Here is a 24,993-nt window from a genome sequence, read left to right on the forward strand (position 1 = left end):
AAAAGGGTCATTGTTTCTAGAAGTCTCCCATCCTTCAACCACCGAGCCAATAAACACTAGCCACGTCAAGTACTCACGTGACTACACGTGATCACATACATCTGATAGGAAGGTTTTTCTCTCTTTCTCTTTTGAAAAATCAATTTCAATTAATAAGTGAATATTTTTCAAAGTTTATATTAAACATGATAATAAATAACAATAATGAGACCAAATTTAAGATTAATGAAATTAAACATTTTAATTTATATATTTATACACTTTTTGAATAAAATATAACTACCCTATAATGAAAATTGACCCCAAAAAAAAATTGTTTTGTTATAAATAAAAAGTTATCATTACTATAATACAATGGGGTGAGGTTGTCTTTTATTTAATTGAACCTTTTGTTATTGTTATTATTATTATTATTATTAAATTAAAATACTGTGTGATTGAGATTTAAGAGAGAGAATGAAAGACACAGAAATCTATAATATGATTTGTCAATAATTGAAGTTTAAAAAATTGACAATATTGTTTTATATGAGCGTTACATATAATTATAAAATTGGTTCTCAATAAATGGGCTCAATGTGGGAGGATCATATATTATAATCACGTGTGACGAAATTTAAAGATATCACAATCCCATATTAAAAAATTATATAAATTTATTGTTATTGTTTAATCAATTTTGTGTATCCGTATATATGTATATATATATAAATTTAGTTTTCTTACTTTCAATTGTCTAATTTTCATTCTTTATTTTAATAAATTTTAAATTTAATCTCTTAAAATTAAATTTTATCAAAATTGACTAAACAATGACAATGATTTTTCATATAATATGTGAATATATTTTTAAAATCTATAGTAAAATTATTATAGATAAAAATAAACTAATAATATAGACTAAATTTAAGATTTATTGTATAAGAACTAAAATTGGATAATTGAAAGTATTTATAAGAATTAAAATTGGACAAAAGGTTAGAGATGAAAATGGTATTTTAATAAAACAAATGTTATCAATATCATATTGTTCAAATATTTTATAACTAAAAGGACCATTCAACCAACTTGTTGATGAGCTTTTTTAATAAATAAATAAATAAATATATATATATATATATATATATATATATATATATATATATATAAAGATTATGCTTATAATCTCAAATATGATGTAAATAATAATCAAAAGAGATGGGCTACAAAAAATAGCATGAATTGATGGAAAAAGAAAACTATGGTTCCAAGGGATTGTCTTACCTAAATTCACCAACTTTTATTTCTTAGAATTCACTTAGCTTTTATCAAACCCACACCTACACTCATCTTCCTTCCCTTTGTCAATGGAAAACTTGATATCAAAACCTAAAGTCTCACACAAGGAATTTAGACAGGCCTAATATTGACACCATTTCTTTGTTGAAGACATGTTTGTGAAGTAGAAGGAAGTTGAAAAGGGAAAAGTAAAAGGAAAGGACAAGAATTAAGAAAAAAGAAAAAGAAGAGAGAGAGAGAGGATAAATGAGATATAACAATTTCTTACCTCCTCCCACTTTCCTTCCCTTTGCATCAAAGCCCCTAATTTAGCTTTCTTTTTCTTCTGCCCTGCATCTCCAATCAAACTCTCTTTCTACCCCATAAACACATGAAAAAAGAGAAAATAGAGGTACCTGCAAGATCTACAAGTGGTAGAGGAAAATGGGTTCAGTAGGAAACTCAAATCAATGGCAGCCATATGCTTACAAAGACTGTTCTTTAGAGATTTGCAGCATATATTGTCCTCAATGGTGTTACATCATCTTTCCACCACCTCCACCTTTTGGCTATGGCAGCAATGGAGATTCTGCCACTGATTTCTCTCCTCTTATCATTGCTATCATTGGTATTTTGGCTAGTGCCTTCATTTTGGTAAGCTATTACACCATCATCTCCAAGTACTGCAGGAACAGAGCTTCCACCAGCAACGACGCCATGGAAATGGAGGATGAAGAAAATCTTTCCCAAATCCGTCATGAAAACCAGCTCCAAGCTCCTCCTCTTCCTCCTCCTGGCTTGGATGAAGCTCTCATCAAGTCCATCACAGTCTGCAAGTACAAAAGAGGAGATGGGTTAGTTGAAGGCACTGATTGCTCAGTTTGCTTGAGTGAGTTTGAAGAAAATGAGAGCTTAAGATTGCTCCCAAAGTGTAGCCATGCCTTTCATCTTCCTTGCATCGACACATGGCTTAAATCTCACTCAACTTGCCCTCTTTGCCGCTCCAATATTTCACCAACAAATCTTTTCTCAACCGCAACTCAAGAAATTCAAACACAACATTTTGTTTCATCTGCTTTTCAGTATCAGCATCAGCACAGAACTAATGACACAGTACTTGTCGTAGTGGTTCAAGATTTGGATGATTTAACAGTAGTGAGGCAAGAAACTGTTGTTTCTAGGCTTGAAAATGATGATGCTTCTTCCAAGAATCAAAGGGAAGGATATGCATCAGAGAGTCAAAATTCAGGGGAAAGAGAAAGAATGAATCAAGTTAGACAGGAATATGATGTTGTGGATGGTGTTGTTCAGCCATTTAGAAGGTCAGTTTCTTTGAATTCTTTATCATGGCAAGGGCCGGTTTCTGTTGCTGATATATTGAGAGTCAGTCAGGATAGTGAGGAAGAGGTAGAGGAAGATGAATTGCAGCAAATGGGGATTGGATCTTCAAAAGTATTTGTTCAAGAGCAATCCCATTCCAATCACAGAACTGGGGTTTCCAACTTGGGAATGAATAGATCTATTTCAACTGGGAAACTGGGTTTTACAAATTATGGGAAAGGAAAGAGTTGCATCATTCCCAGTTGAAAGTAGATTTACAAACTGTACAAAATTTGAAAAATTTTCACTCTTACATCTGTAATATATTGGTGAAATCAAAGAAGAAAACCCAGATTCATACAAGATTAGCAGACTAGATGGACTTAATTCGAATGCACATTTTACAATTTACAGGCCTCTTGAGATGTTACTCATGCATCATATTCTGTCAAAGCATTTATTAAAGAGTTTTTTTTTTTTTTGGTTGGGTTTTGCTGATGGTAACTGACCAGAATTGTCTGAACTATTGAATTTCTAAAAGTTTTAAACTCAAGGCAGTGTGGTTTTGAAGCCTAAGACTTGTCTCAATGATTAGCACTTTTCTACTGTCTATTATGCTCTTTCACTTTGTTGCCTTATGCAGCGTTGTCAGAATCTATGTAGGGCTACCTAATTCACTTTGCATAATGTAAGGGGGAAAGAATGGTTAAACTTGAATTTCAATATTTAAATTTTAAATTTTCTTCTGTATACTATTCTTCCATGTGAAGTTTTGAGCTTTTAAATCAAAACTTGTCTCAACAAAAGTACTCATTTCAGATACTGACAATAAAGAAAAACAATCTAAATCAAACAGTTCAAGGACCATATCGATATAATAAGGGGAGAAAAGTGTACAAATTAATAACGTAAAGAAGCATTAGAAATACTGGCAAACAATACTGCCTAAATCTCAACCTCCATTTATGAGGCTCAGATTGATGCTATATCATATTGGTTTGCTCTTAGATTAAACCATTTCAACCATAATAGCAAGAAAAATGGATTGAAGTTAGGTGCAGACCTCTTTGACAAATAGCAGAGTTCCCATCGTCTTCTTGTTTGGAGAATGAAAATGTTGACCAACACTTCAAATTTTGCATCGAAACCCAGAGAGAGAGAGAGAAGCGTCATACCTTGATTGGCTAAACTCGCATTCTGAAGGCAACATCTCAACTTTGAAAAAGATTTTGGGAATTTGGCAGAAAATGGACCACTAGATATCCTTCCATCATTGTCACAAGAATTCTGGTCCATGCTTGAATATTTATTGATTGTTGAGATGCTGATGGAGGTCAAATGTAAAATAATAACTCCATGTCTAAGCACCTTTTCCTTTATCATTTTGCTTCTCTTTTTTCATTGAACTAACCAATAAGATAGAGGCACTTAGTTATCATCAATGAAGTGCTCCATGAAGCATCATTCTTATTTTATAAAAACCCATAAACATTTTTTTTTACAATTAAAAATTATGGACGTTGTCAAGTCAATGTTACATGATGTGGAAAAGCAGGGGGGGTGGGGGGGGGGGGGGGGGTTAAAGGAACAAACCTTGGGGAAATCTTTTGGCTTTATGCCTAAGAACTTGGAGATTTATTCACTAAATTAGATGAGTTAAATGACAAATCAGAAACGTGAAATCAAATAATTACATAAGAGTTTATAGAATGATCAGATGCCTGTTAGTCAAGTCCATAATTTTGGATGAACCCTTTTCTTTTTAACTTGGCAGTTGCAGTTGTTCATCTTATTTATGCAACCGAACTTTCTTTTCATTTCTCTCCACATGCTTGTCTTCTCTTTTTTCACCATGTGGACGCAGCCTTCCTCAATCTCTTTCCTCATCACATGACACTCTTTCTCCAGTTCTATCACCTTGTTGCTCATTTTCTCCATTTCATTTTTTACTATTCCTTCACTTAAGTTCAACTCTCCATCATTTCCAACCTCGTCCTGTGTCAATTTGTTGTCCGTACGATGCATATCCTTCGCAATCGCATCACGTAGCTGTAATTGCACCAAAAATAGCACTTGAACCACAATTCTTAACGGCAGTCGCTGGTTCTTGGCGGCATGTTCACACGCTTCAGCCGACATCCTGTGGTAGTCCAGCCCTCTGCACACTTCTTCTCTCTCAGATTCTGTCAGGAAGCTATGCTTGTCCAGATATGTATCAATAGCCCTGTATATTCCATCGGAGCTCCTATCAGTTCCCATTGATGCTGCACTTGACATTTCAACTAATGATACAAATGCATTTATCTCCAAATCTCTATCACTAGCAACCTCAAACAAGAATTCCTCAATGAGTTTTGCTGCGGCAATTAATCCTTCCATATTTGAACCATAATCTCTATAGAAGTGCTTTATAATTCGCTTCACACACTCGATATCGTAATGCATTTCCTTAGCATAGCCTCGAGAAGGTATTAAAAGGTCAGTTGCTGTAGCCTGATCAAGCTGCTTTCCTATCCTCAACTCAAGTCCATTTCTACAACCAGCATTAGCTTCCAAACGAATAGCAAACCGGAGCATTTCAGACAATATTGTGCAAGGAAATAGTCCCTTCTGATGAGGCATTAGCCTTTCTAATACTTCTATGACTTCCCTTTGACGGTTTGTTTTACATACTGACATTTTTTCATCTCCCTTGGCACTGCAAAACACCCACTTCTTTGCATACTTCAAAAGGGATGCAGCTACAAATCTCGGCGGGACAGCATGCTGGTTCATAGAATGAATTGTCAGTTCATACAATGAAAGAGGAAGAATTGTCAAATCCTCGGACTGCCATTCAGAAACAAAGAGTTTTCTTCTTGCACTTGGATTGTGATGAATCACGTCATCCTCACTGAGTTCATCACTTATGAAATTCACAATCGGTTCGCCAAGGAGATATGGATTGTTCACTGCCTTACCGACCAAAGATTCAATGCATTCATCAACAAGGCCTGTATCTACTGCCTGTTGCATGATATCTTCTGTTGTAAGAAAAGCCTTAATGGTTTCATTCCAGCTAGGGAGGATTTTCTGTTCAAAGAAGGTAAGTGCTTTGCTCAACAGATTATTTGGGCTGTGACTTTCAGTCATCCCCAGATAGAAAGCAAGACAAGCTAAAGGAAGCACATTCTCACATGACATTGTCAGACGAAACCCATGGCAGAACCTTGCAACAAGTTCAAATGTATTTGGATGAGCTGGTATGTTTCTGAGAAACTCTTGGATATTGTCCTCAGATTTCTCATTCAGTAACTGCGATATCTTCCCTGACTTTTGAACTATAATATCCTACGGAAAAAACAATAAACATAACCAAAACAAATCACAAAACAAATATGTAACTGAATCCAGAATCCCATATTCTCACCCTATCCAAATTGAAGGGCACCCCACTGACATGAAACTGTATATCAGTTCTAGATTTAGGCTTAGGCAACCTGCAAACCATAATGAAGATGAGCGACCGTTTGGAAACAACCATGACGCGAAAAATGAAAGGGTTAGCTAAAAATGCATGAAAATAAAAGCGCTCTTCACCAATAAGAGGCATCCTTGTCTGATTTGTCTACCATGTTTTTAATGTTCTTCTGTATAATCTACAAAAAAAACACCAAAAAACAGGAGTCGGGAGTTAGTTCTTAAGTTATTCTTTCTATCTAATTTCAAATAATCAGAACTTTGTAGTTCTCTCTCAGATCATTCCAGACAGTGATTTCCCAAAATTGCAGTCATCGTTTTTGCTATTGAAAGAACGCTGCTGTAAATAAACTATGATGGCTCTAACGCACCAACATTTTGAGATATAATGTATAGTTTAATTCAATCGCGATTACGAACAAAATAGGCAGCTGCATTGGAACACAGAAGTTGAAACTGTAAGCACGATCGAAATGCAGAGAAATACAGCCATTGCCGAGATGATTTTTCTACCGATACAATAAATTGCATAAAGAACTGATGAAAAACACATGGAGAACTAAATAATTACTTCCATGGAAGGGGAAATGGGGATTAAATTGAAAGAAAACTTACAAAATCAAATGTGGGTATCTGAAATCTTCGTGTTATTTGGACTTAGTCACGTAGAAAGAGAGAGAACAGAGTACAGAACTTGAATATTTCAACGAAAGAAAGAAAAGAAAATGGAAGAAAGGAAGTGAGATGTAGCGGTAACTATCCAAAACTAGTGGGATTCTGTTACTTGAACTTAAAGGAATTTATTTATTTCTTTTCAAATTTTAAACCTTTTTCTATTCATCATTTTAGTTTAGATTTTAGACAATAGTTTCTGTGTTCAATTTCTCCGCCTCTTACTTGTATGACAATCACATACTTTGGTAACTATGTATAATACACTGCTTCATTCTTTTTTCTAACTTTAAAACGTATTTGAATAATTGTTATAAAATAATATATTTTTACATGGGTTTAGTTAATTATCAAACATATGCCTGCTGTTAGATCGAGATAATCGATCATAACTAGATTTGTTGGATGGTTGTGCGAGTATTAAAGTAGCTATTCTAGTATGTGTTGTTCATTGGTTGAAGTTGAGGTGTATTTTGAGTTTTTAAGTTTGTCTTGAGTATTAACATAGATCGAAGAAAAATATATTGCGATACTTTTTAGCTTGTTTCGTAGATCAACATGAATCGAAGAAAACTGTGAAGTTAGAGGTTTAAATCCCGATACATGTTCTTTTGAATCAATGGGACAAGAATTTTCACCCAACTTCCATCATAAATATATTTTCCATAAAATAGGTAACTTGGGTTTTATATATATATACACACACACAATAATGCAGCACAATTTTAGTCATTACATTTATATTGTGTATTAATTATATTTTAGTAATAGTAACTCGTTGACTTTTTAATAAATCTTAAATTTAACTACTCAAAGCTAATTTCATTAAAATTAGTTAAATAACAATTATAGTGACTTTCAATAGGGGTAAAAATCCACCATCAAAAGTTAGGAATACAATTTTTGTTTATTAAAAAAGTAAAAAAGAAAAGAAGAAGTTAGAAGCTAAACTTTAAGAGTAAAATAGAATGAAACTCAAATTACAAACTCCCGGGACAATTATAAATATGACATTTAGACCAAGAGTTTTAGCAAATATAACATAATACAAAAAAGTTAAAAAATATGCCAAAGTTTAAATATAGCTTTCAAAATCCATTAGTGAAATACCATAATGCTGATAGATTTATCAATGATAAAATCTAACACACCCTTTATTGATAGTTTTCTTAAAATGTTTCCAAGCATCTTGCTATACACTTAATACGTTATCTTATATTCTAAAGGGATAGTTACAAATATAGTAATTATATTCAAAATAATGAAGTATATAACAACATTTTTAAAAAATTGCAAATATAACAAAAATCTGTCAAAATCTATCAACGATAAGAATATATCACTGATAGAACATTAGCAAATGTTGGTCTATCACTGATAAATCATAAGAGTATTAATGACAGAAGTCTATCACCAATAAATTTTACTATATTTGTAATTTTTTAAAAATACTTTTATATACTTAATAATTATTCTAAAAATTGCTACCTACTATTATAATTATCCTTAAAAGGCTTTATTTATTGGGCCTGTACTCTAACCAAGCCCAAACAAATAAAAACCGGAAGAATGGGCTTAAAGCCCAATTACTGAAAAAGATGGGCCGAAGACGTAGATAGTGATTCGGTAGGGCTATATAATCAGCCGGAGAAAACTCTAGGGTTTTCCCGCTTAGCCGTTCGGTCTCTGCATCAGCGTCTGTCCAGAGGTGCCCTTGTTCCGTCAAAGCCTCAACAATGGTACTCAGCCTCTCTCTCCCGTCTTTGCTGTTCATCTTTACTTCAATTTGTTTTTCTTTTCTCCTTCAAGTTTTGAAGGCGAGGCAAGTTGTCTGTAGTTTGCAGGATTTAATTTCTGGGCGATTAATGAACTGAAATTGGGAACACGAACCTCATTCTTCTGTCGTTATTGGCTGCGTGGTAGTGGATTATCGATTGTATTCCATGGGTATTTCGTGTTCTAGCTGAATTAGATGTAGAAATGTGGTTTCAGCAATTCACGTTCTCCATGTTTCATTAATTTTCCGAACTTCAACATTGTTTTAGATTCAGCAATCATCGTGGGAAAGATAGATTAGAATCTGGAAAATCATTTTGAGCTAGGGTTTACGTTCTATCTTTACTTTATTATACTTACTATGTGAAGACTGTTAGATTTATCTGACGTGTTTTTGTTGCGATTTCTTGTTTGATCGCAGACGAAAAGAACCAAGAAGGCTGGCATTGTCGGCAAATACGGTATGTACTAGCGTGTTATGTTTTTTTGTTTTTTTTATATTTAACCTACAGTGAAATAGTATTAGAGCAATGAGTGGAAGTGGGACTTGTGCAAGGGTTTCTTAATTAGTTTGACTCTCAAAGATAATTTGTTGAAGTAGTTGGTAGATTTTTAATTCCCCTATACTTCAACGTGCTTGTATGCGCACGTTATGCTGTGCATTTATGTTTGTAAATGGTTTATTGTGTATTTTGTAACAGGTACCAGATATGGTGCTAGTCTGAGGAAGCAGATTAAGAAGATGGAAGTCAGTCAGCACAGCAAATACTTCTGTGAGTTCTGCGGAAAGGTTAGTTTCTTTATTCAACATATAGTTTGTTGTATTTGGTGATTACAAGTAGTTCGTCAGTGAATGAAGAAATTATTTGGTTTTGGTGGTTACAAGTAGATCCTTGAATGGATGTTGAACAACGTGTGATACAACTTATTGATTTTTTATGAAGGCCCTATCAGGATTGGCATTTTAAGTACATGAAAAAAGTCATTCAAGCAGGCAAAAAACATCTACATGTTGATATAGTTTTTATTCCATGATTCTAATTTCTAAAAAAATGATTGCTGCTTCAATCTCTTAAAAGATGCCGTTGTGAACGATGCATTTTGGTATGTATCTTTTAAGGAATATATAATTATTGGATTAAAAAGTATATTTTTCCCTTGGTAGAAAAGGACAATATTTTGTTAGTATTTTTTTGAATCATATTTATGATGTTCTTGTCCATAATTCTTGCAACTATTCTTAGGCTAAGATCAAGTGCAATGAAAACGTCTAGTTGTAAATGTTACTTTTATTCTTGAATCTAATCAATGATTGCTGCTCCGAACCTCTTACAGTATGCAGTGAAAAGGAAGGCTGTTGGGATATGGGGTTGCAAGGACTGCGGAAAGGTGAAAGCCGGAGGTGCCTACACATTGAAGTGAGTACAGTTGATCTTTTTTTTCAAAGAAGTATTTGTGGTTTAAAATTCTTTTCAAGATTTTGACTGCTGTTTCTTTCTTTTGTTTTGGGCAGCACTGCTAGTGCGGTAACTGTTAGAAGCACAATCCGAAGGTTGAGGGAGCAGACTGAGAGTTAAGTTAGATTTATATTTTGTTTTCCTTCCGTCTTGTGTTATACTACCGGTTTGATAGTTTAGAGATATTGGAAGAAGATTGTTCTAAGCAATTTGTGTACCCATTTGACTTTATTCCTAAGTTCTCACTCTGGAGCTTCTAACCTAGCTCTTCTTTGTGTTTTTATCCATTTGAAATATCCTGGATTTTTGGGACACATCTCTACTTTTTGCTCAGTTGGCAAAATTGTCTTGCTTTCAATTTTTATCAGATATCGAAATTTGGCTTGCTTTTTTTTTTTTTTTATATGTATTTTCATCTCTTGGGAGACTTTTCTAGTAACAAAGGAGTACTATAATACATTATGTTTACGATAAAAATCCGCTATTCTTAAAAAGCTCTTGAAGCGATCGATTTAGTTTCAGTGAAGAACACTGATTACTGATGGAAGTGTCTGATCTTTTATTTAAGGTTTGTATTTAGATATCAACTTATAAAGCTAATGGACTGAGCATTCATTGAACTTCTTGGTTTCTCATTGACTAATTTTACCATAATTCAGAAATCTGTTTTTAGAAGACCTTTTTCTCTATGGTTTTGAAATTTACTGAGAGTAGAGGTAAGGAAAATATACGTTGATGTAAATTTTGTATATATATGTTTTTTAATCTCTCATATTATTATTGGGGATAATGTTGTCAGCTTAGATAATGGATCTACAAAGAAGAGAGATTAATTTTAAACAAATAAGGAAAGAAAAAAACTCAAAAAGGAAAAAAAATAGAATGATGGAGCGTTAAAAAAAATATTATAAAACTGAAAGTGTATTTAGAATTACTTTTTAGAAAAGATTTTCAAACAATTTATTTTTATTCAAAAGTTTCTTTATAATTTTTTTTAAAATAATAAACTCTGTTTAACAAATTGTATTTAAGATTTTCTTTCCGCAAACAGATTTCTTATCATCTCATCCAAGGCTTCATTTGAAATCAAAGAGAAGGCAAATATTAGATTTTCTAGGAAATGTGCATTGACTCAACAAAATTAGGTGGTCTCAAATACCAGATATGAAATTAGCAACATGAAAACAATTCTATCTGATTTTGAAATCGAGGATCAAGATTGAAATCAAACTTGTATGAGGTGGGTTTCAAAGTTGTTTATTAACTACACATTAGGTGTGGCCAATTTATTAGTTTGAATCGAGTCAAACCATATTTATGGAGTTCTGTTAGGCTTCAAACCGTATTTTGAAAACAGATCGAGATTATATGCCTCGAAGTAACGTAGAGTTATATCGTATAAGATTATATTTTTGACTCAGTTTAGAAAAATAGCAAAACTATTAGAGTGTACATGTATTAATAGATGACCTACAATGATTTGTCTCCCTTGCTCTTTGTAGATACTCCCCAGTAAATTTTCTTATATATCCCGTCGTTTGATAGTCCCCTAACTGAGCTCTACGCGGTCGCATCTCCTCATAGAATCAACATTGAGAACTAGAGTGAAGAAAGAATGGAACAAATAGAGTTTGTTGAACAATTTTCCTCTTTTAGTACATGAGGTAAAATAGCCTACGCAACATAATCCTAAACATTCTGAAGTTTAAGAAAAAAAGACCTAAAAGTGTGGGTAGACATTTCATAGAATTATTCACCAAATGAACATGCAATCGATAATCATCATTGAATAGAATAGAAAGTGGTGGGAGGTTAGTAGATTGCATGAAAAGCATACATACTTTAACATCAAGAAAAATGCCTGAAGATAATTTCATGAGAAGAAAGACCGTGTCTTGTTGCGTTCCAACCGAGCTTCCCGCTGGAAAGAAGACACATCTCGTTCAAGTTAGAAACTTAATAAACAGAGACAACATCTGATAGAGAATTGGTGCATTATGCTACTCTACTACACCAACCAAGGAAGTAAATGTTAACACAGGCTCTAAAGTTTCTTTAGTATCATGAATCACAATAATATTTCTCCTCTTATATGCCATAGTATCTTTCAGGTCATAGAGTAATTTTAATTCTTTAAATTTAATCCCAAGTTTCCAGAAAGTTTTTATTTTAGACCCGCAAGCTTCAGGAACTTCAAATCCAATCTACCATTAATACGGTGTCCTATTTTTTGTTGCCGATCAACGTATAATTAATAAGAGGTTATCACATGGAAGAGACAGTATTAGACATACAATACATCACTTGCCATACAAATCTGATATCACAAAATGAGTAGTCACTTTTTCGTATGTGACATAGAGATTACTAAAACTTGAAAGATCAAAATATAACTTTACTGAGGACCAAGATCATATTTTAATGTTTTGATGCCTCTTTGGGATCTGCTCATTCGCAATTACAACCTTGGTCAATCAGTACCATTATCTCAGAAGCCAAACTCCCGTAAATAGTGAGCACATATGTTTTCAGTAACAATGCCACACGTTATAAAATGTTCCACCATTCCAATTTCATGTGATAACTAAGAGCAGAAAATACCTCTTTCTTCTTGCATTCCTTGTAAACATCGAAATGTTCTTGACATTTGCTCTTCTCTGAGCTATTTACCTCAAGACCTACAACATTTGGAAAAGGAAATTTTCTCTGATAAGAAGTTCAAAATGTTCTCTGACATAAAAATAAAATTCCAAATCTACAAAAATTAGTAATCTAAGCACCAACTTCTCATTCAATGGTTCATGGAACACCAAAGATAAGCTGCACTTTAACGGAATCAATAACGATAGTCCTCATTTAAAAATTCAAATTACAAGTTCACTTTGCACATGACTTAACAACCATCACCAACGCATGCTTCCCATGAATAATTTGTATATGACCTTTATCCTTGCCTTAAGTCCCAGCTCGAGGCTTTCGCATTAAACACCTTTTTAAATATTATTCTGTCCATATGCGGGGTTATGTGTTATATGTAATCCGTTATCCTAAATCAAACAAATACACGGGGATATCCAGAAAGTTAAAACCCTCTCATAAATATAGCACAAAGAATAAGCCAAATAATGAAGTTGGATCGGATTGACGACTAATTAGATTTGGAGCAGAAGAACCATCCACGTTAGTAATTCCTACTATGACACTTGGCCCCAAGGAAAGGGGGATTATGATCATTCGGCTCCAAAATCCTAGTCAAAGCTCCTTTTCAGCATTTTCCATAGTCATTAGTTAGAACAGTAAGTGGACTCAAAACACGGCCACTCTAAGAACTCCGACGAGCGTTTTATCAATTAATACCCAGGCAAAATCTATTTTGTTTTTAAGATTATCATACGGTCACCAATACATTTATTTAAGTTCGCTTACTCTTCATCAATTAACCATAACTCGATGGAAATAGAAACCCTAGAAAAGTAATCAAACAGACTAGCAAATTTTCAAGTAACATAGCACAGAGAAACGCCAACAGAAGTAGAGTTCGCACGATCATCGCCAACTACAAATTCGCGAGTTTGACCATAAAATACACAAACTGAAAACAATTGATGCGCAGCACCCAATCAATCTCAAATGAACCAACGCAGAACAAGTCCAAAATCAAATTGTGAGATAACAGCAGCACAGATACCTAAATTTCTGGCGGAGAATTATAGAAAAACAAAAAAAAAATGAGAATAATGGAGAGGGAGTATGAGAGTGAAAGTACATTTGAGGGAAGCGCTGTACTGAGGATAGCAAGGAGAATCGGAAATTCTAGCAGCACTGGCGTAGGGCGGAGCTGGATCCCTAGAAGTGGAAGCCATGGCGGAAGAACACACTCTGTATTGGCAGAAAAGAGAGGTCGGTTAAAGATGACCGCCTGATATTCCGATGAGAGAGGCAAGAGAATCAATCTCTTTTTATAGGTATTTGTATCAAGTCGATCCAATCCGGTCCAACCCGACCGATTGTTTAATATGTAATAAGTAATGATTTTTTAAAAGAAAAAGAATGACCCATTGCATCTGAGTCTACGTGAGTGGTCTTTTTAAGCTACCTACAGATATTCGATAACAAAAAATTGTATCTCTGGTAAATTTAAGACGAAGTATTCTAAGAAAAACGTTATCATTGATTAATTAATTATATTAAATAAGCACGAATGAAGTAAAAAACATAATTGGAATTAGAGAATTATCGTTTATATAAAATGGTCCAAAAATGATTCCATATTAGCCACACTTCAATTTTGTCCTAAAATAATTCTCCATGTTAAGCTAGGTAGTAAGAGATTAATTTTTCTACAATTCTTAAAAGTACCGTAAAATCTATCACTACTTTTAGGGTTCATCGCACAGTCAATTGCTTCTAAGATCCATTAGATAGGCTATTACTTTTGTGGAGTCATTGTAGATAGACTAATACTTTCGGAGTTTGCCATCAAAATTCACGGTATTTTGTAAATATTATGATTGATTTTGCTATTTTTAGCCCTTCCTTTTCATTGTTTAAATTTGTTACACGAAATATTCAATTCTATGCATCAAGAAATAAAGTTAAATTTTGAAATAAATGAAACAGAAAAAGACAAAAAAAAACTAGAACAAATTATTGTATTTCACAAGTATATAGACTAAAATAATTTCGTTAAAAAGTATTTATGACTATTCATTCAGCTCCATATATGCATCCCAAAATTAAAATAATTTGATTCTCAACTTCATAATCTGATCATTTTATAAATGAAGAGAAAATTTCCAATGTCAGATACCGTTTATCCTCCAAACCAATCAAAAAATCTTCTCCAAAGTGAGTAAATAAGTGGAGAAAGTTAAGAGGGTAAGATGATTTGCACTTCCCAGTGAAACCAAGAAGTGGATTTTGAGCTCAATTCACAAGTGTCTCCTGCCTTCCTTCCTCTCTCTAGCTCGTAAGAGAAAGAACGTAAGCCACTTTTATTATCGACTTCCTCAATGGGAAGCTCATTCTATCTTGTGCATAGTAGCCAAATAAACTGTCGCTTCGACCAAAACCGACTACTCGTTAGCATCTTCAATGTTAGGATGCAAAAGCAAGGTATAAAAGGAAATAGCTCTATGCTCGAGTGATAAAATAGGTCGTCTTTAAAGTATAGGAGTGAAACGAAGAAGCGGAATGGCTGGATAAGATTTGGAATCTTTTGTGAAGAGAATTCCATCATTTGGAAAAGAGATGAGGAATGGAATTGAAAGAGCTTCAATCATAAAGATATACTCATTCCATGGCCACCTTCAGTAGCTCCTCCCAAGTGGTTAACTTCTCCCTGGGTTTGTTCTTCAGACTTCCAAGCCTCTTTTCTACGGAGTCTATCTTTTCCCAAGCGCTAAACGGTACAAATCTAACATTTTGATCGTCTAATGCATGTATGAGACCTTCTCTCCCGGGCTTTGATGAGCTAGAAAAGGAGGACCCTGATGCTGTTTTATCAAGGTCTTCACATATGCTGGCAACCTGATGAATCAATGACTAACAAAGGTTAAAAATTTTAAATTAAAAAAGTGGGTACATCTATATAAAGCTTTTGGTGCTCAAACTCGGTGAGATAGTTTCATTTTTCATGTTGAAATATGTGGGTAGTTGGATCTAGGACATGATTGGAATATAGAACGAAGATTGAAGTAAAAATTAACTAGACTCGGGTAGAAATAGTGGGTTGGGAAAAAAGAGGTATCTTGAAAACTATTCATTTTCCCTACTTCTTCATCACATTTCCTTGATTTATTTATTGTTATATGATCTTGGTTAATCATGCCACGTTGTAGTCTATTCCTTTGCTTTTATCATAATCACCCCAAACCAGTGACCAAACAAGGAGAGAAGGATTTGAACACTCACGGTTTCTTGAGCACAATAGAGATTTGTTGCAATAATTCCAGTTGGTCCTCTCTTCAACCACCCACATACATACAATCCTTCCTCAAGCTGGATGGCATCTCCAGAAATATAGCTTACAACTCGACCTCTAATGTTGGGTACGATTCCTGAAAATCAAACTACAAAAGAATCAGCAAAGGAAAACACTAGAGAAGAAGTTTTTCCATGGAAACTTGAGGGGATAAATGAATAGAGAGACATGAGAATGATTTGTTGGATACATTCGATCCATGGCTTCAAATAAGTGTTCTTGAGCACTTTGGTAAATCTGAACCTCATACCTTTTTGGTGATCAAAGGGCAAACCATCGATAGGCACTGATTTGTAACCTATACTCTTTAGCACCATCCTATAAAAACCAAGCAATTGATTCTAGATGAGCTTATTTTCACAGAAAGAAAGAAAGAAAGAAAGTATTCTATCTGATTTAACAAAAGAATATGTTTTTAATCTTCAATCATGAGAAAGGGACTAAGATGTGACTTCAATGAGTAAAACATATTTGCGCTTCCGCTGAATAGTTATATCACCCAATAAAATTGAGATCAAAACTAAAATTTATTTTCCCATTACAACTCTCATGTGTCCTCCTAACAAATATTCTGATGTATAATTTGTTACCAAAGAAAAAAATTTAAAGAAAAAAACAAACAAAAAATATAACTTAGGAAGAAATTACTGGCAGTCAAGGTCTTCAAACTCCCCAGTACCTCTAGCTATCTGCTTTCCAGGGCTAGAACCTACAGAAGGAAATGGTAGCACAAGGACATAAGGATGGGATGGGATAGAATGCACGTAATCCTGAAGGATTATTAGTAATTTTCGGTGATGAGAGAAATTGAAGAAATCGGCTTCCTAGTCCAGAACACCATCTTTGATGACATTAGCGCAAATTTTCACAAAAGAGTTTTTCAGTAATCATCCTACTTACATGAGTGGAGTCCATCTACTGGAGACATAAGAAATAGGACATGGACAATTACCTTCAAGAACTGTCTTCTCAAATCGAACACCAGCAACATGGTCTTTTTCGTCTACTGAACTCAGAAACTCCTCAGGTTTGCGGAAGAAAACAAAATGCAGTTCACGTAGACCTGTGCCAGAATGGGGAGGTCCAGAAGCAGCAGCCTTAGCAAGCAATTCATAAACCCTCCTCTGTATTCGACTGTTTTTCACCTCTTCCTTTTACGAAAGACAGTATTAAGACAAAAGTGATGTTGATAAAACAATGAAATGTATATTTTAATGTGTGATTGTGAAAAATCCCAAATTTCAGGATCACACTCTTAAGCTATGAGACCTATGCCCTAGATAATTGCGTGACCTGAAGAGGTAAGGAACTAAGAAACTATTTACATTCCTTCTTAACAGTCACCAGAGCTTCTCATTAGTTAACATGGAGATAACTTGAGTTGAATTATACCTCATCTGTTGGGCTCTTGAGAAGATCGGCTTCCCGTATGTGAATGTGCAAGTTCTTAATGCCTGCAGTGATGAAATCAAACAACTAATGACATCATTGGTTATGGTTTGAGCACACAATGTAAATGCAAAATGCAAAAATCAAAAAGGCATAATAATCAAGTACAAAAGTATGCAGATTAAGCTGATTGACTACTTTCATAGTGCTTTCATCTGTATGACTGTTTCTTTTAAGATAATAAAATTGCACGCACAAACACATGAAGAAAATATAGAGTAGTGAAGTGACCATAACATTACATTATAGAGATATGAGTAACACAAACAAGGGCTAAACTTAAAATAAAAAACAGTTAACCACTTAAAACTCATTCTCAATGACAAGGATACAAGAGTATTTCTAAGAAAACGTAAAAATCAATTTTTAAAGAGGTTGAGCATTGAGAACTACCAAGAACTTCACGCAACTCTTTAGCAGTACAAGCTGCTTGCACTGGTCCGCGTCTTCCAACCAAAAGAACTTTCCTATATGAGAAATAATTAAAATAAGAAGACAATAGCAGTAATCTTAATGCTATAATGAACTCAAAAGTAAGAAACCTTATAGAGCTCTCCTGCAAAGCCTCCAATGCATGACTAGCAATATCTGTAGATCCCAATTCTGATGTTGGCCGTAAAAGGATGCGTGCAACATCTAAAGCTACATTTCCCTGGATAATAGAAATATTTCAGTCTTAGTCTGAACTAACTTAAAAGCTTCTTGTTTCTTCCAGCATCAAGGGAATTTATTAGAAAAGTAAAGGCCAGAAATGCTTGACAAATTTTTTTTATTATTTCAAATTTAGAACAGAATGGCCTGAAGTTACCTGGCCAAGGATTACAGCTGTATCAGTGGTCTTTAAACCAGGATTTAGGTTTCTGCAATCTGGGTGCCCATTGTACCACCAAACAAATTCTCTGGCTGAGTGTATCCCATACCAATCCTATAGAAGGATATGACATCGAAAATCAACTTGTAGAACTAATAGACTAGTGAATTAGTAGTTGCAATTCTGTCAATGATTCAGAAAACATAATAATAATAAATAATTTTTTTAAAAAAACATTCACTATGTTTACAAAATTATCAAGTTAGGAAGAATGAATAGGTGGAAGCAATCCACCAGGAGGCAGTAAACTAGAAGAAAAAAATATACAGTTTTAACTAAACTTACTTCTCCGGGAATCTTGAGACTTCTATCACTTTCTGCTCCATATGCTAGCACAACCTAATTAAGCAACCACACTCAATGAGAAAACAAGAAGGAAGCTTTTGGCAGCATGACTAACAATGAAATGGAAGATCCAAGCCAAAACTAACCGTGTGATACAGCTCACGGAGATCCGACAATGAAATGGAAGATCCAAGCTTGATATTACCAAAGAATGAACACCTTTGATGTTGTGCAACCCGCGTAAATTGATTAACCACAATCTGTTGCAAGATTTTAGTAAACTAAGCTCAAATAGGAGGAATATTTTTCCAGTCCAAATAAAACATTAGTTCTAATTCTTTTGCATAACAAGTAAAGGGAATGTTATTGACGCCATTAAGATTACTTTCCGCTTTAGCACATTTCCTAGAACTTTCCATTACAAATGTCCATACTTAGGTGAACAACACGTCTGCAGCTGCCACCATCTACCAAACATGCAAGCTCAAATATGTATGAGATTGGTATCGACTAGTTCCAACCAAAGTTACAATCTAAGCCATAACTAAAACAGAACATGGAGAACGCATAGAAATAATTCTGAAAGCTATTCTTTTTTTCAATCGTCCAATATCTTCTAAATCAGTTCAACAATTTCTTCACAAGCAATTACAACTAATGCTACACGTTCAAAATCTACGAAGCAGCGAGAAGAAATAATAACCAAGCTTCATACCTTTGTTTCAGGGTGATCGGGTGCCACACCAGAGCGAACTAGACCGAAAGGGGTTGGCAAACGATCAATTATATCAACTTGAGCATTGGGAAGCGCCTTCAACAACTATTGGCGATCAATTCACAAACAAACAATCAATATCATCAGTTTTCTCATTTCTCTGTATTCCTCGAAATAAATTAAACTCATACTATTCAAATCATTTTTAATATATCATTATCTCCAGAACATAGTAAACAAAAAGAAAACGTACCTTCTCAGCAGTGTAAAAACCAGCAGGTCCACTCCCAACAACGCAAATATGAGTAGGATGAGAAGCAGAAGTTGAAAAACATCTACAAAATAATGCCCTAGCTCTGAATAATGCCATTGCCAATATCAAGAAACTTTAAAGCTCAAGTACAGTACGAACAATCCTGGATTCCATTTCGCTGCACCAAAACGAATTTGATCGAATCATAAGGTTACTAACTCTAAATCAAGAGATTCAATGCCACAGATTTGTTCTGAATCTCCATTTGTGTTAAGAATTGGACGGAAATTGATACTACGACAAGTTTCCATGTAGTTCCCGCTTTCACTTCTTATTAAAAATAATAAACTTCGTCCATTAAAACTGAAATATTCACGTCACTGTATAACACTATTTCAAAATCTCTAAACAAATCTGACCTTAATTTACAGTTTCGGCCAGACGAGCAGCGGTAGAAACGGCGCGGAGTGACAATCGACAGGGGGTGAGCGGCGCGGCTTAAAGGACTGCACGGCTGGGCTCAGCTCAGTGAACGTGGGCGGAGCGGGGCCCAAACACCCGAGCGAAGTCGGCTCGGCTTCGACAGACGGCAGGAAGACGTGACCGCCGGCGGTAGACTGCGGCAGCTGAAGAGCATGGACTCGGGGTGGGCTGCGTGGTTGAGGAGGAGAATAAGAAAACAATAATTAATTTTTCTTTTGTTATATTTTTGTAAAAAACTGAGTTATAGAAAATTTGATGTTCATGTATGTAGCCGATCACAAGAAACTTCCATCCAAATTTCCACCCCCAAATTATATTACAATATATTTTCGAAAGAAAAAATAAGTCCAATCTTCACTAAATATTAGTAAAAAATAAGATTAGAAATACAAATAAAAACTAAAAAAAGATTTTTTTTTTTCTAAAATCAAAATTAGAATTCCATTTCATTATCATCATTATTATTTTGTTGAACCATTTCATTATTTCATTTCATAATTATAAAACCAAATTTATGATATTTTCAAGATAGAAGTAAATTTGCAACTAAAGAAAGAAACAAATAATGATAATAATTTGGTGACCGTGGTTGTAGAAGTCGCGTATCTGCATGGGGTGCTGGAACAAAACAAAAGAAAACCACTCTTCAAAAATCTCTTCATTTTCAATTCGATTTCCTCAACAATTCATCCTCTCTTTGATTCATCTTTCTCTCTGTGGGGTTGCCTTCTGTTTCCCTTTTTCCCTTCTCTCACACCTCAATTTCAACCCCATTTTCACCAATCAATGCTTCTTTTTCTTTCTCATACCCTTTTTCAACCCTTCTTCCCACTTTTTTGTCCATCTTTTCCTCTCAATTCTCTCTATTTCCTCTTCCAAACATGCCATTCTAGGGTTTTAATCCACATTACCTGTTCTTTCTTCAAATTCCGTTCAAAAAACAATCGTTTATGGCCGCCGCTGCTCCTACGGCGGCTACAAAGTTCATCAAGTGCGTCACGGTTGGAGATGGCGCTGTTGGGAAGACTTGTCTTCTCATTTCTTACACTAGCAACACTTTTCCGACTGTATGAAATGAACTCTTCTTGTTTTGATTGTTTTCTTGGAATTTATAGTTTATGTGTTTAGCTTAAGTTATTGGGTCGATGGGCATTGTGTTGATGTTTTGCTTTGGCAGGATTATGTTCCTACCGTCTTTGACAATTTCAGCGCCAATGTTTTGGTTAATGGACAGTCTGTGAATTTGGGTCTCTGGGACACTGCTGGTGATTTCATTTTCCTCTGTTTCTAATAAGCCTGCTTCATTTATCCAGTTTTGTTCTTAAATTGTTGGATTTTCTTTTCTGGATTTCTATATTTTCGTATGTGTAAGCTTAAAGCTGATTGCCTCTACTTGCCACTTCCTGATAAGTGATAACGTATGAAAACCTTAACACCGTGGAAATGGAGTGACGTTTTTTGAGATTGAACCAAATTACAAGACAAAGGAAGCCTCAAATTGAAGCTAAACGCAAACTATAATCACTATCGGAATATAACAGTAGTTCAACCAATGTATTATAATCTATTATCTGACTATCATCGTAGAAAGGAATTTTATGTGTCATCAGGAGCCGCAGGATAGGAATATGTGAATAAGTTTTGTCAAGTATTTAGAGGAAATTTAGATGAACTTTAAAATGGAACCATATTACAAAGTTGTTCTTCTCAAAATTTGTTTTCCAAGACCGTCCAGTTCATAAGCTACTTCGCAAATTGTGTCGTATTCTTTTTCAACTACAACTCTAGTTTAGTTTTTCTTTTTCCTCCTTATATTATTGGTATGATTGGAATTCTAGTGGAAAAATTAAGAACAAGAGTCCTTGTTTCAAAGGCACTTAATCATATAGTATCTTCCAGAAACGTCATTATGAATGTTCCCTCTAATTTCCATTTTAAAGTGTTATATGAATGTTAAAAGGATACCTTTACAGGTCAAGAAGATTATAGCAGGCTAAGACCTTTGAGTTACAGAGGTGCTGATGTTTTCCTTCTTGCCTTTTCGACTATAAGTCGGGCCAGCTTTGAAAATATATCAAAGAAAGTAAGTTCAATTCCTGCACGATATTTGGGATTGTTTAGTATTTTGATTCAGTATTTAGATTCTTCTTGATGTCACTTTCTTTTGGAGCAGTGGATCCCAGAGTTAAGGCATTATGCCCCATCAGTGCCCATTATTCTTGTAGGGACCAAACTAGGTGCCTTTCTTCTTTAACTTTAATTTCATTGCCTGAATTATCAATTCCTTCACTCTCAAGTAAAATTCTCATATTCTTTCTTGATGGTTGTTTTTGTGGGCTAGTCTAAGAACGCACATCCACATATCGAACCATCTTTTTTAACTTTTAAGGGACACCAACAGATAAAAAATGTGTGTTTCAATGTCATGTAATCAGAGATAAACATCTTGATTATTGATCTTCTACATACAAGTACACACATCAAACTAGTATCTCCACATAATATAGATATATTTGAACTATGTAAAATGATCCCTGCTCGTGTCTCTAAATTGTATATTTCTCATTGTTCTGTAATTTATAGGGGAAGATAATTCTTGCAGCTCCTATTCACCCCCCACCCGCCCCTACCCCACAAATCTGTTCTTTGCATTTGTGGTATTGTTCTGATTGAAAGTAGTATGCTGTTACTTGGGATGGCAGATCTGAGAGAAGACGAGCAATTCCTTTTGGATTATCCTGGGGCATGTACAATATCAACAAAACAGGTTAATACTTGGAGTTATTTCATTTTCCTTTTGAATCTCATTTTCCCTTTCTCCAAGTTTTCATGCAAAGGAACTATACAAATAATCTTTTTTCATATATATTCAGGGAGAGGAACTTAAGAAGCTTATTGGAGCAGTGACATACATCGAGTGCAGTTCAAAGACACAACAGGTTTTTGATTATTACCTCTTAATATAATAGAAACAAAAGATAATTAAACCGCAGTAATTAAACCGCAGTTCTGAATACCTGAGATCACCTGATCTTAATATATTAAAAGCAAAAGAATTAAACTGTAATTCTGAAAACCTGATCATCTCTTAATCTATTAAAAGCAAAACACAATTGAACTGTAATTCTGAAAAACTGATTTAAGGCAAATGTTTGTTTGTCACAAAGTGCAAAAATCAAGAACTAACTCCAAGGGTGTTAAGTCAAAATCAAATAAGTCTACAAAACTAAGTAACTAACCAAACCAGTTTGGATTGTTGAACTGTACTCATTGGTTAGTGTGATTTTCTAAAGTACGAAAAAGAAAGTGTTGGTCATTTTTGTTTTAAAATAATGAAGAATCTATCGGTTTTCAGAACAATACAAAAATAAAACAAGATTTAACTGAATTTGAAGAGACTTGTTATGCTCATTTCTCTTAACTTGTGGCCGTTTTTTCTCTTGTTTGAAGCCAAAGATAACAATCCTTAAGATAATTTTAGTTTTAGTCTCTCTGCTAAGTGAACCTCTTTTCATAAATGCAGAATGTAAATGCTGTCTTTGATGCTGCAATCAAGGTGGTTCTTCAACCTCCAAAATCCAAGAAGCCAAAGAGAAAACTCCCAATCTGCAATTTTCTATAATCATGTTTAATTAAGCCTCTCCCCAATACTTGTTTCATTTATCGAACTTCCCATATCACTTGTAATTGAACCATATATGTTAAATTCTATGATTTTTAGGGTGTATTTTAACGATTGTGTTATTGTTTCGTAATACATCAGTCGCTTCACTTTCTTTGAATTCAATCATTTGAAACTAGGATTTTTGAACATATGATCAAATAATTGAGAACATATGTTTTAATCATTGGTTTCCTTTTTTACTTTCAAGTCTTCACGTTTAAAGAGAATCAGGTACGAGTCTAATTTAAATTTAAATATCTAATCGTTAGAAATTTTTCTACGAATTTTGTCTTTTTTTTCTTTCGGCCATTTTGATTTTGATCATCTAATAATATATTCATTTTAGCTTTTGTCCTCGTTTTAAAGATAATCTTATCTAAATAGTCAATCCTATCTTGAATACAACGTCTTGGGTAATTTTTTTCCAGAGTCGTGGTGGAATTATCGATCTTCCAAGTGCATAAGTAATGAAATTTGGTGATGTTTTGGCTTATAGAACACGAAAATGTGAAGACTTTTTAGACTTGGAAGATTTAAAAGTGAGCTTTAGGAAAGAAAAAGTTATGCATTGGAATTGGGAAGGCTTTAGGCGTACGACATGTCGGAAACCCCTCCTCCTCAGATCCGTAAATATTGCAAAATACAAATAGAAAGCGTAAACTCAAAATGTCAACCAACCTATTCCTAGCAATGTAAGTTTATTTATTTATTCATACATTATGTGCGTGAAAAAATTGACCATAAAATTTGGAGTTATTTTATCTTCATCCCAAGAAAGTTTTAATTCATTAAAAACATTTTATATATTGATTTAAAAAATAATCAAAATTATTTTTAACTATTTTAAAATCACTAACAAACATATTTAACAGATTGGCACGAGGAAGATGAGTATAGGGAAGTTTCTAATTTATCATCCAAATTTCCAGGGAAAGAATTTATAAAAATTTTGATTTTTTTTTTCTTTTGCTCCTCTAAATTTCCACAAATTCGTCAATTTTATGCATATAAGTGTTTTTTCAAAAAAAAATACTTTGTCAACCAAATTTAACCTTTGTTCATATTTTAATTAAAAATGTCGCTTTCTAAAGTTATCTAAAAGACACGTACGTTGATTTGTTTTCTTTTTAACTTATATGAATATGTTTCAAATAGAAAAAGAAAACAATGCATTATTCCAAATCCAAACGCGCATAAAATAATATGGAATATCATCATTTAAATATTTTCAATGTTTTTTATTTTAAGATGGCTCTGAATTGTATAAAATAAATTGTGGAAGAAAGAAAAACAATTTACTCAAATACTCCATTATTAACCAGTCAACGTCCATAAATTAATTCCAAAAA

The 24,993-nt window shown here is 34.0% G+C and overlaps 5 protein-coding genes across 7 annotated transcripts; 3 read left to right on the forward strand and 2 right to left on the reverse strand.

The window, feature by feature from the left end:
• The first annotated feature begins 1,205 nt into the window (after nucleotides 1–1,205).
• Nucleotides 1,206–2,984, forward strand: LOC103483448 (RING-H2 finger protein ATL52). Its single transcript, XM_008440078.3, has one exon. It carries the CDS (start codon nucleotides 1,702–1,704, stop codon nucleotides 2,842–2,844), a length of 1,143 nt encoding a protein of 380 aa, XP_008438300.1. The 5' UTR covers nucleotides 1,206–1,701; the 3' UTR covers nucleotides 2,845–2,984.
• Nucleotides 2,985–4,156: 1,172 nt separating this feature from the next.
• LOC103483450 (BTB/POZ domain-containing protein At5g17580) lies at nucleotides 4,157–13,780 on the reverse strand. Of its 2 annotated transcripts, XM_008440080.3 has the most exons (6): nucleotides 13,708–13,780; nucleotides 12,543–12,619; nucleotides 11,783–11,862; nucleotides 6,157–6,215; nucleotides 5,987–6,056; nucleotides 4,180–5,907 (listed from the first exon to the last, which is right to left on the reverse strand). In XM_008440080.3, the coding sequence occupies exons 2-6, from the start codon at nucleotides 12,586–12,588 to the stop codon at nucleotides 4,306–4,308; spliced, it is 1,857 nt and encodes a 618-aa protein (XP_008438302.1). In that variant the 5' UTR covers nucleotides 12,589–12,619; nucleotides 13,708–13,780; the 3' UTR covers nucleotides 4,180–4,305. The 2 variants fall into 2 exon arrangements, with proteins under 2 accessions (XP_008438303.1, XP_008438302.1); XM_008440081.3 differs by lacking the exons at nucleotides 11,783–11,862; nucleotides 12,543–12,619; nucleotides 13,708–13,780 and adding an exon at nucleotides 6,652–6,764 and having other exon boundaries at nucleotides 4,157–5,907.
• On the forward strand, nucleotides 8,309–10,255 carry LOC103483449 (60S ribosomal protein L37a). Its single transcript, XM_008440079.3, has 5 exons — nucleotides 8,309–8,447; nucleotides 8,906–8,945; nucleotides 9,186–9,274; nucleotides 9,820–9,902; nucleotides 9,998–10,255. The coding sequence occupies exons 1-5, from the start codon at nucleotides 8,445–8,447 to the stop codon at nucleotides 10,059–10,061; spliced, it is 279 nt and encodes a 92-aa protein (XP_008438301.1). The 5' UTR covers nucleotides 8,309–8,444; the 3' UTR covers nucleotides 10,062–10,255.
• A 906-nt stretch (nucleotides 13,781–14,686) lies between the features above and the next one.
• Nucleotides 14,687–20,297, reverse strand: LOC103483451 (NADPH:adrenodoxin oxidoreductase, mitochondrial). 2 transcript variants are annotated; one of them, XM_008440083.3, is made up of 14 exons: nucleotides 19,917–20,284; nucleotides 19,498–19,675; nucleotides 19,245–19,349; nucleotides 18,676–18,789; nucleotides 18,530–18,583; nucleotides 18,182–18,298; nucleotides 17,916–18,025; nucleotides 17,767–17,840; nucleotides 17,317–17,378; nucleotides 16,877–17,075; nucleotides 16,573–16,633; nucleotides 16,175–16,242; nucleotides 15,855–16,000; nucleotides 14,687–15,470 (listed from the first exon to the last, which is right to left on the reverse strand). In XM_008440083.3, the coding sequence occupies exons 2-14, from the start codon at nucleotides 19,612–19,614 to the stop codon at nucleotides 15,234–15,236; spliced, it is 1,464 nt and encodes a 487-aa protein (XP_008438305.1). In that variant the 5' UTR covers nucleotides 19,615–19,675; nucleotides 19,917–20,284; the 3' UTR covers nucleotides 14,687–15,233. The 2 variants fall into 2 exon arrangements, with proteins under 2 accessions (XP_008438305.1, XP_050941951.1); XM_051085994.1 differs by lacking the exon at nucleotides 14,687–15,470 and having other exon boundaries at nucleotides 15,851–16,012; nucleotides 19,917–20,297.
• Nucleotides 20,298–20,524: 227 nt separating this feature from the next.
• Nucleotides 20,525–23,767, forward strand: LOC103483453 (rac-like GTP-binding protein RAC2). The gene is made up of 7 exons (XM_008440085.3): nucleotides 20,525–21,047; nucleotides 21,158–21,245; nucleotides 21,954–22,063; nucleotides 22,154–22,217; nucleotides 22,683–22,747; nucleotides 22,854–22,919; nucleotides 23,504–23,767. The coding sequence occupies exons 1-7, from the start codon at nucleotides 20,931–20,933 to the stop codon at nucleotides 23,600–23,602; spliced, it is 609 nt and encodes a 202-aa protein (XP_008438307.1). The 5' UTR covers nucleotides 20,525–20,930; the 3' UTR covers nucleotides 23,603–23,767.
• Nucleotides 23,768–24,993: the final 1,226 nt, after the last annotated feature.

Source organism: Cucumis melo, chromosome 6, assembly GCF_025177605.1.
Source record: "Cucumis melo cultivar AY chromosome 6, USDA_Cmelo_AY_1.0, whole genome shotgun sequence".
Classification (NCBI taxonomy): domain Eukaryota; kingdom Viridiplantae; phylum Streptophyta; class Magnoliopsida; order Cucurbitales; family Cucurbitaceae; genus Cucumis; species Cucumis melo.